At 49.4% G+C, this 10,673-nt stretch overlaps 1 protein-coding gene across 1 annotated transcript; it reads right to left on the reverse strand.

Moving 5' to 3' along the window:
* Positions 1-2,662: 2,662 nt before the first annotated feature.
* Positions 2,663-8,384, reverse strand: LOC140719045 (perforin-1-like). The gene is made up of 2 exons (XM_073033410.1): positions 8,070-8,384; positions 2,663-5,379 (listed from the first exon to the last, which is right to left on the reverse strand). Exon 2 carries the CDS (start codon positions 5,332-5,334, stop codon positions 3,604-3,606), a length of 1,731 nt encoding a protein of 576 aa, XP_072889511.1. The 5' UTR covers positions 5,335-5,379; positions 8,070-8,384; the 3' UTR covers positions 2,663-3,603.
* Between the last annotated feature and the right edge of the window lie 2,289 nt (positions 8,385-10,673).

Below are 10,673 nucleotides of genomic sequence, written 5' to 3' on the forward strand. Positions count from 1 at the left end.
AGGCCAGCAGAGACGGCAACGGCCAATCCAGGTTTTGGGTTTTGAGCGAGTGAAGTGAAAACTGAGAGCTGGGTACAGCAGCCCAACAGCACTTGGACTGAGGTGGAGACAGTGAACCTCAGAGTAGAACAATGGCTGTGAGCCCAGACAGGAGACTAAATAGAGGTGATTATGTTGGAGATTGTCAGGCTGAGAGTAGAACAAGAGCTCTGAGCAGTCTCAAGGGGATATGGTTCTGGCAACTGGTGTACTTGGGTGCAGAGAATGTGCAGTAAAGAAGGCCGAAGCCTGTGACCTGGGCTCAGAACCAGCTTGTAGTCAGTGTTTTTCTTAAAACAAAACTCAAAATAAAGTAAGTTATTTGCACAGCCACTAACTAAACTCTACCTAGGGATAAAGAAAGGGGGAGGGGAGCACCAGAGGGAGATGGAGAACAGGCAGAGTGATGGGCAGAGAGAGAGAGAAAAAATAAACTACTAAATAAATATTTGACTCCTCTACTGTCAAAATGAAGCCACACTCGGGTTGGAGGAACAACACCTTATATACCGGCTGGGTAGCCTCCAACCTGATGGCATGAACATTGACTTCTCTAACTTCTGTTAATGCCCCTCCTCCCCTTCTTACCCCATCCCTGACATATTTAGTTGTTTGGCACACGAGTGAATCTGCAGATGCTGGAAATGGGAGGAAGTAGTGACTGGAAATAGTGAAACCATCCTGATGAAGGGTTCGGCCCGAAACGTCATTACCTCCTCCCATAGATGCTGTCTGGCCTGCTGAGTTCTGCCAGCATTTTGTGTTTATATTTAGGTGTTTGTTTTTTTCTCTCTCTCTGCCTGTTCTCCATCTTCCTCTGGTGCTCCCCTCCCCCTTTCTTTCTCCCTAGGCCTCCCGTCCCATGATCCTTTCCCTTCGCCAGCTCTGTATCACTTTTGCCAATCACTTTTCCAGCTCTTAGCTTCATCCAACCCCTTCCGGTCTTCTCTTATCATTTCGCATTTCCCCCTCCCCCTTTTACTTTCAAATCTCTTAGTATCTTTCCTTTCAGTTAGCCCTGACGAAGGGTCTCGGCCCGAAATGTCGACAGTGCTTCTCCTATAGATGCTGCCTGGCCTGCTGTGTTCCACCAGCATTTTGTGTGTGTTGTTTGCTAATGGCCAGCCCATTGAATCCGCACCGTCCAATTACACCCAATTAGCCTACTTACCGGTAAGTCTTTGGACTGTGGGAGGAAACTGGAGCACCCAGAGGGACCCACACAGTCATGGGCAGAACTCCTTACAGATGGCAGCGGGAATTGAACCTTCTCTGGTAGAGCAAACTGCTGTGCTAACCACTATGCTACTGTACTGCACTGGTATCAGAATACCTTCCAATAACTTGTGCACTGCTGATGTAACACTTACAACTTTGTGTCTTATTCTCACAACCTTTCTTAATCAGTGAATCACCATTATCTATCCTCTAAGCCTGTGGTATCTCACCCCTAACTAATGATGCCTTAAAAACCTCTTCTAAGTCCTCCTCTGATTCTGTGCTGTACTTTTCTGTGACTCTATGCCTGTAATTTATTCTGTAATCAGGACTTAGACACTTAGTCTCTCTGTAGCCACCATTCTGTTATCAAAATGTAGTTTTTCTGGAGTGTAAAAGCCATACCAAATTCATGCTCAGTCGATGAGCTTTGTCTGATCTCCTGGTGCACACCAGCTTTTGAATAAATCGCCCGTTATCTCAAACACCAACTCTGTGTGGCCTTTCAGTGTGGTTGTACAGGTGGTGACAGGAATGACAGGCCTGCATAGGAATTGTGACTTGTGTATCGTTATGATCTGTTTGTGACCAGGGAGAGGGAGAGGAACAAGAGAGGGGAGAGGGAGATAGGGAGGGGGAGAGGGGGAGAGGGGAGAGGGGGAGGTGAGGGAGAGGGGAAGGGTAGAGGGAGAGGGGGCGAATGAGATGGAGGGAGAGGGGGATATGGAGAGGGGGGAGAATGGGAGGGAGAGAGGGAGAGGGAGAGGCAGAGAGGGAGGGGAGAGGGGAGGTGAGGGAGAAGGGGAGGGGAGAGGGGGATGTGGAGAGGGGGAAGGGAGAATGGGTGTGGGAGAGGGGGAGGGGAGACTGTGAGTGGAAGATGGGGAGAGGGAGAAGAGGAGAGGGTGTGGGGAGAGGTAGACGGAGATGGAGAGGGGGTGAGAGAGAGGCGGAGAGGGCAGGGAGGGGGGAGAAGGAGAGGCAGAGTGGGAGAGGGAGAAGTGGAGAGGGAAATAGAGAGAGGAAAATATGAACTTGTAAAGGTGGAGATCTGAGGTGAAGAGCAGGAATGGTTGGTGGAAAATGACCGTCTCCCATCAGAGAGGGATTCTCTTTATCATCCCAGATCGCTTTTAAAGAGTAAATCTCTCCCACTCACAGACCCCTGGTAAAGACAGTGTCTCTCCTGGACGGTCTCTGTGGTGCGTGTTGTGATGCTGATCTCTGTCCCTGCCGATTCCTGCTTCTCCAATCTCCCGTGTTCCTCCCATCAAACCCCACTGGGGACAATACCCTTCCTCACCTCCCCCTCCCTATCCCACGTTCCTGTCCTCACCACCCCGAAACTCCACATCCCACATCACCACGGTAACCATTCACACCCAAAGGCTAAATGATGCTCAGTGATGTTTATTGCAAAAACACAAGTTGTACAAAGGAGGCAAGAGGCAATCAGACAATCTCTTCTGTCTCCAAAGCATCTCTTTGCAAAGCTCCTCGTGCACAGGGAGGTGTACGATGTTCCTGTGATGATGGTCCTGCTCCGACATGCCACCCGTCCTGGGACACAGGTCAGCCGGAGACTCTCCAGTTGGTCCTCTGTCAGCAACAGGATTATGGGAAATGGAGCCTGCTCTCAGTCACCTCCTGCACGGGTCTAGCGGATCTGTAAATGACGTTACGCTCAAGCCATTAAGCTGCCTGCGGTTTGGCAAGCCTATTGGGGCACCTTCCCTCCAATACAGGTCTTTGTTGGGGTGAGGGGTTTCTGCTGGGGTGATACAGTGGCAATATGGCAGATACAGAGAGGTTGTATCCTCAATGGCCTTCCCATCCTGTACCCTCAAACACCAGTGCCTGAAAGCTTGGTGCAGTCAGGCAAGCCGGGATCCCATTCCCACTGGGAATTCCTAGTGCCCAGAGAATCTGAGGAATTGGTGAGGTGTGAGTGATATGTGGGGTCTCTCTCTCAGAGGCTGATACTGGTGGGAGTGTGAGATATTGTGACCTGGACTATTAAGGGTGATAATGCAAAGGTCGGGAGATTGGACTGAAGACAATGTGACCTCGGTAATGGAGGATCATGGGCATGGATGTGAGGAAGGAGTCCTGGAGAGAATTGTTCCTTGGGGCCAGAGGGGGTGAGAGGGCAAAGGTCAGGGCAATGGGACTGATGAGACACCGAGGATGATGGGTACAGGGTCATGGAGAATAGAGGGCAAATATCTGGGCAATGAGAATGATGAATGGGGGAGAGGGAAAGAGGGGAGGGGTGGTATGATAGCAGTACTGTGGCAATAGGAAGCAGCGTTGGGCCTGGGAGTGAGGTTGGTGAGAGGTCAAAGGTCAGGGGTAGATAACTTTGAGGAGGGAATTCCCTGAGGGAAGGGCGATGGGGGAGTCAGACGAGTGGAAGGACTGGTTGGTCCACAGGAGCCCAGTGAACTCACGGGCCCCTGGACTCGCGGCATACTGGTGGCAGGTGCGACCCTGCAAGTGGTGGCCACAGATGAAGGACAATTGGTAGGTGACCTTGCCATGCTTAAGGTGGCAGGTGAGATCGGTGACACCAGAGATCAGAGGCACCTGGCAGGTCCCCAGATGGTCCTTCCGCAAGACATCTTTATCATAGACATTGAGGGTGAGTTTCACGTTGTTGTGGGCAACCACCTCCCCCAGGTTCAGTCTGGCGTTCCAGGTAGGGTTGTTGTTGTTGTCCACCACCCTGGTCTGACCTTTGGCCTTACCATAAGAGACCACCACAAAACCGTCGGTGCCGGTTGTATAGTCACCATAGAGACCGAAGCCTCTCTTGACAGTGACAACCAGGTGCCCCATCCCCTTCTGCTTGGCACAGCACTGACGGTCCACCCAGAAGCTCTCCTGACATTGACAGGAACAGCGATCGGAGCGGCTTTTCCTCCCAGGAGCGGGGCAGGTGGCTTTGGAGCAGTCCCGTTTCATGGCGTTGGCCAAAATGTACTCTCTGAGGTAGCGCTTCAGATGCTTCTGACGGATGTCAGTGCTAGGTAGCAGGAGATGGAGAGGGGCCACTTGGTATTTTATGACACCTGGTGAGACCTTCAGGCTTCTCAGCCATCGGTTGAAGTTGGCAGGGTCAGAGGAAAAGAGGATATCTGTTTTACCACTAGAATGGCCCCCCGTGGCTTCTGTTAGCCTCTCGTTGAAGGCCTGGTGAAAGCTTCTGGCCTGGTGCAGGGACCAAGCCTTCTTCTTACAGAAACCCCTGCTAGCTCTACCCTTCCTCACCGCCCCCACCTGATAACTGGCCTCTCTCCCGAGGCAGACCTTCACCTCCTCAAGGGTGATGCCCTCCACAGCAGCTTGGCAGGTGCGGATGGCTGTCACATCCCTGTAGAAGCCGCCCATATCGACCGAGCGAATGAAGTGAGTTCCAAATGTCTGCACTAGTTGGCGGTAGTGGCGCCGGGCTCTCCTGTAGGAGGTGCTGGTGATCTGCTTCAGACGGGCAGAGAACTGGGGTGCCAGGGGGGGTTGGTCCTTCAGGCGGTAGCGGTAAAGGAGGCAACGGAACTCATGTTTGGCAAAGCTGTACTGGTCTGATTTGCCCTTCTGCAAGGCAAAAGACATTTCCTGGGATTTGGAACCTGCCAGTGTGGTACTGATTGACTGCAAGTGCCGGGTGCGTAGATTTAAGCCAGCGCTCCAGCTGTTGTCCACACTGGAGCCGATCGACTTTATGAGCTCGGAGAGCGAGGGGAAGAGCCGACTGGACACAACCCGGGGACAATTACGCAGAGCCCGCCAGTCCACTGCGGCCAGGGGGAGCCGCTGCCACCTACCCCCCATCAGCGTGTTCCTACAGAGGGTGCAGGCCCCATCCCGACGACTCCAGCTCTCCACGTTCACCACGTACGCCCCCTTTCGTGACAGCGTCACCACATCAAAACCCTCTCCAGCCAGACTGGACCCTGGTACTGCGCGCACTCCTTGGCAATCTGTGGCACTGCCCGTTTGGCAGATGGCTCCCACACTCCCCAGGAACAGGATCGCCCAGAGCAAAATCCCCACTCTCCATCCCATCCTGGGATCCATCACAGTACGGACAGGGCTCCCCTCGGCCAGTGAAGGGTGGTCAGTCTGTAATGAGAATAGGAGATGATGTTACACATGGATCGCGCCCTACGTCCACACCCAACCCTTCACAGTACGTCCTTCTGTTTAATGTGAATGCATTAGACAAGACAACGTCTAGCTTGAGTGTGTCAAAGAAATTGGAAGTAGACAAAGCAAGTGGCCTTGCTGTGTGACATTTGGATAAGTATGCGGTGGGTAGGAACGGCTGAGCGGGATATAGACCAAATGGAGGAGAATGAGACCGTGGACAACTTCGGCCAAAGGACAAGTTTCTGTGCTGAATCATTCAGTGACTTTATTAACAAAAGTAGTAGACCACATCTTGACCCTGGTGAACTGTGGTCAGTGGTGTGCTCTGGTGGTCAATGTTGTTTATCATTTGTACAATCAGCTTGGATAAGAGTGGAGGTGAATAATAAATAAATTAGTGGATGACACAAAAATTGGTGGTGTGGTGGGCAGTAAAGAAGTTGGTGTAAAGTTACAACAGGATCTACATGGAGCAAAGACTGGATGGTTCGACTGCAGAGAGAGAGTGTTAAAGATTGGGAATGAGAGGGACTGAAGGACTGAGTCATAGAGCATAAATGATGGGGAGAGAGATACAATTACAGAGAGGAAGGGAGAGAGACAGAGGCGAGAGAGAAAGTGGGGTGAGAGGGGTGAGGGAGAGAGAAAGAGAAAGCAAGGATGTGAGAGAGAGGGAGAGAGAGACGGAGGGAGACAAATGAAAAATAGAGAATGTAATAGATACAGTCCAGTCCATCACAGACAAATCGCTCCCTACCACTGAGTACATTTACATGGAGCGCTACTGCATCCATCATCAAAGACCCCCTCCATCTGGACCGTGCTCTGTCTTCACCTCTGTCACTGGGCAGGAGACACAGAAACCTCAGGTCCCACACCACCAGGTTCAGGAACAGTTATACTCCTCAATTATCAGGCACTTGAATCCGTGTGGGTAACTTCACTCACTTCTACGCTGGACAGTTTGACTTCGTTTTGCATATTGGTTGTTCTTTAGACCTTATTTAATTTAATTTAAACTTAATTATATTTTAATATATAATTTAATTGTATCTTTGAAATATATATTTCTCATTGTAATTTACAGTATCTTTTATGTCTTGCACTGTAAAGCTGCCACAAAACAACAAGTTTCATGACACACTTAGGTGTATAAGATGATGAGAAGCATTGATCGTATGGATAGTCAGAGGCTTTTTCCCAGGGCTGAGATGGCTATTACGAAAGGGCACAGTTTTAAGGTGCTTGGAAGTAGGTACAGAGGAGATGTCAGGTGTAAGTTTCTTGCACAGAAAGTGGTGAGTGTGTGGAATAGGCTGCCGGCATCGGTGGTGGAGGTGGATACAATAGGGTCTCTTAAGATACTCTTGGACAGGTACATGGAGCTTAGAAAAATAGAGGGCTATGGGTAACCCTGGGTAATTTCAAAAGTAAGCGCATGTTCAGCACAGCATTGTGGGCCAAAGGGCCTGTATTGTGCTGTAGGTTTTCTATGTCTCTATACTCTACGTCGACGATAATAAACTTGATTCTGAGAATCTTCATGTAAAATGTATTTTTTTGGTAAAACTCTGTTGTATTTCTTTTTCCCTATAAATGCCTGCAAGAAAATAAATCTCAAGGGAGTATATGGTAACACATATGCACTTTTATAATGAATTTACAAAAGTTAAGACCAAAAGATATAGGAGCAGAATGAGGCCATTTGGCCCATCGAGTCTGCTTCACCATTTCATCATTGCTTATCCATTTTCCCTCTCAGCACCAGTCTCCTACCTTTTCCCAATATCCCTTTATATCCTGACTAACCAAGAATCTATCAACCTCTGCCTTAAATATACCCAATGACATGGCCTCCACGGGCACCTGTGACAAGAAATTCCACAGAGTCACCACTCTCTGGCTAAAGAAATTCCTCCTTATCTCCGTTCTTAAGGGACGTCCCTCTATTCTGAGGTTGTGTCCTCTGGTCTCAGCCTGTACCACCATAGGAAACGTCCTCTCCACATCCACTCTGTCAAGGCTTCAATGTGATCATCACTCATTCTTCTCAATTCCAGTGAGTAGAGACCCAGAGTCATTAAATGCTCCTCATATGACAAGCCTTTCAATCCTGGAATCACTTTCGTGAGCCTCCTTTGAACCCTCTCCAATGTCAGCACATCCTTCCTTAGATAATGGGCCCAAAACTTCTCACACATACACCAAGTGAGGCCTCACCAGTGATTTATTCAGTTTGAAATTTGAACGGAAGCAGAAAGAGGTGCATAAAGGGAGAAAAAAGTGAGAATTATGCAGAGGGAGAGCGAGGGAGGAGATATAGGTAGTGAGAGAGAAGGAGTAAGGGAGGGAGAGAGAGGAAGAGGGACAGGGAGAGGGAAAGGGAAAAGGAGAGAGAATGAATATTGGATATGAGAGAGGGAGAGATGAGTGAGGCAGTGGAGTATTTTAAACATTGAGGAAAGGTGAGGAGGGTATTGGAAGGAGTAAGGGAGAGAGAGGTTGAGAGATGCAGAGGGGAGAGAGAGGTTGAGAGATGGAGAGCAGGGGAGAAAGAGGTTGAGAGATGGAGAGGAGGGAAGAAAGAGGATTGGACCACACAAGGTGGGGTAGCATTGCCGAATGGACACCCTCCTACCCCTGAGACAGAGAAGTGGGCCTACCTGTCACTGTTCTTCCAGGAACTTTGAGCTTCTCCCAGATCTGCTCCAGCTGGGGCCTGTCTCCGCGCCTCCCACTGCCCCTTTGTGGCTGAGGTCTGTCTCAGCCCTAACTCCAGGTTCTGAGCTACTGAGAGAGTCATGGACCTTATTAAGGTTCAGAACATGTCGCCAGGAGGGGAGGGGCTATCTTGAGGAACTCACACTCATGGGCTGCCTCAGTCATGGAAACGAGAAGTAACAATGGGAGGCTTAAAGGCAGGACTTGTTTCTCTGGTGACTCCTTCCTTCCCTCCTGCTCTGGGTAGGAAAGGGCTTAGAGGGGAGGGAAACATAGAGTATGGGGGACGTGAGATTTTTAGCAAATGGATAGAATATGGGGTGGAAGAGTTGGAAAGACAGAGGTAGTGAGAGAGAGAGGGAGAGATTGTGATAGATGGACGAAGAAAAGAAGGTAGATTGAAAGAGCTAGAGAAAGAGAGAAAGAGGAAGAGAAAAAGGGAAACAAAGAATGAAGCAGTCCGAAAGGGAGGAGGGAGCGAGAGAGAGAGAGAGAGAGAGAGAGAGAGAGAGAGAGAGAGAGAGAGAGAGAGAGAGAGAGAGAGAGAGAGAGCGGTCACATAATGAGGGGGAGGGAGGAGTGTCTAGATGTTGAGGGGCAGTCAGGGAGGGAGGAGGGAGTGAGAGACAGAGAGAGAGATCACATATGTGAGGGGGAGTGAGGAGTATCTGGATGTTGAGTAGGAGGAAGGGATGAAGATCGGAGGGTGGCACAAGGAATGGATTGTGTTGGTGGTAAGTTGAGGAGTGGAGGGTGGTGGATGGAGAGGGAGGGGAGGGCTAATGGACAGATTGCCTACACATCTGGGCCCAATACAGAGACCGATATTCCCCCGGATTCTGAGAGGGGAACGGTGCCTTAGTTCCTCACCAGACACCCATCACTCCAGGAAGTGCACAAATCTTGAATGCTACGTCTCTACCTGGTGACAAACCTCTCTGACCCTCCCCTCCATCGTGTCACAAATCCAGAAACAGCTTGTATACGTGAGACACAAAAACCTGGGTTCAGAGAATTATCACCATCAAAAACCAACCGTGACACTCTCCCACTGAGAATCTCACACCCTGATTCACACCGTCCTGGGGGACCGTGACCACTTAACCAGCTGAGCTTGGCCAGGAGACAGAGCAGACATCCTGTTGAAAAGGCAAGAGTAGGCTGAGGCCTACCAAGGTAGGCTGGAGCTTCTCCAACCAGGACAGGACCTGCCTGATCTGACCTGTTACCCAGGGGTCCACAAGTCAATGTCAGTCACTCAGAGCGGCAGACAGTAAGTTCATCAACGTCTGGACAAATCACAGACAGATTCCACACTGGGGGTGAGATTGCTGGTGGGAGTCTGAACACAATTCGATGAATCATGAGCCCCAGCCTTTGCAAAGAGAGTTGATCAGGAGAACATAAACAGACCGTGCCAGCCACCGACACGTCAGTGCACAGCAAGATCAAAACATCAACTGCAGGGAAATGAGGCATGAGACCAGTCAGTGGAGTGAAAATCCCTGGATGTCAGTGATATAAAGAGCTAGACAGTAGGTTTGAAAAACTGAGAAACAGGAGATGCTCTAATGGAGCATGAAAAGTATCAAAGAGAAACTTACATGAATTTCTCTCTGTTCACTCAGAGAGTTTGTTGAAACAGTGTGTGAATGTTCGAGCTGGAGATCAGACCAGACTCGATCTTGTACTGGGAGCTGAGCCTGGCCAGGTGACTGGAGTTTCAGTGGGAGAGGATCTTGGGAACAGTGATCACAGCTCTTAAGTTTTCAAAAAGTCATGAATAAAGGTCAATTGACTGAGATTTTTGAGGTGGTTGCAACGGTGATTGTTGAGGCTGGGACAGTGGATGTTGTCAAAATTGACTTCAGTATTTCTCAAGATCCCTCAAGACGGGCAGATCCATGAAATGAAGTTGTAAAGACTCCACAGTAAACTTGGTCGTTTGGATTCAGCATTAGATTGCCCCTAGAAGATAAATGATACAATTGGAAAGTGTTTATTCTGGCTGTTGGTCTGTGATCGATGGTTTTCCACAGGGATATCTGCAGTTGTTTGAAATATATAGAAACGATTTTGAATAAAAGGGAGATGGGCTGGTGAATTTACACGTGTGAGGTGTTGCACTCTGATGAGTTAAACCAGAGCAGGACTCGCACAGTAAACGGTAAGGCCCTACTGTGTTCTTGTGAATCTTTCCTTCCAGTAGTGTGGAGACTGGAACTACACTCAATTCTCCAAGTGCAACCTAATCAATGTCTTGTACAATTAGAACACCTTATTAAATAGAGGCAGAATGTTTGCCCCTCGCCTGCCCTCCAGACCTTGCCTGTGACACAAAGATACCAGCCAAGGTCCCAACAATCTCAGCACTTGCCTCCTTCAATAACTGGGGTAAATCTCATCAGGGCTCTTATCCACCTTAATACTCATTAGGAGGCCCAACCTTTCCTCCTCCTTGACCTCTAAACACCCTAACGTATTTATACACTCAGCACTGATCTCCTGGTCCTCCATGTCCTTTTCCTTGGTAAAAACTAAAGCAA

The sequence above is a fragment of the Hemitrygon akajei genome, chromosome 31, assembly GCF_048418815.1.
Source record: "Hemitrygon akajei chromosome 31, sHemAka1.3, whole genome shotgun sequence".
NCBI lineage: Eukaryota > Metazoa > Chordata > Chondrichthyes > Myliobatiformes > Dasyatidae > Hemitrygon > Hemitrygon akajei.

Excerpts from the sequence above, each read along its gene's own strand:
- LOC140719045 (XM_073033410.1), bottom strand. The coding sequence starts at position 5,334 with ATGGATCCCAGGATGGGATGGAGAGTGGGGATTTTGCTCTGGGCGATC.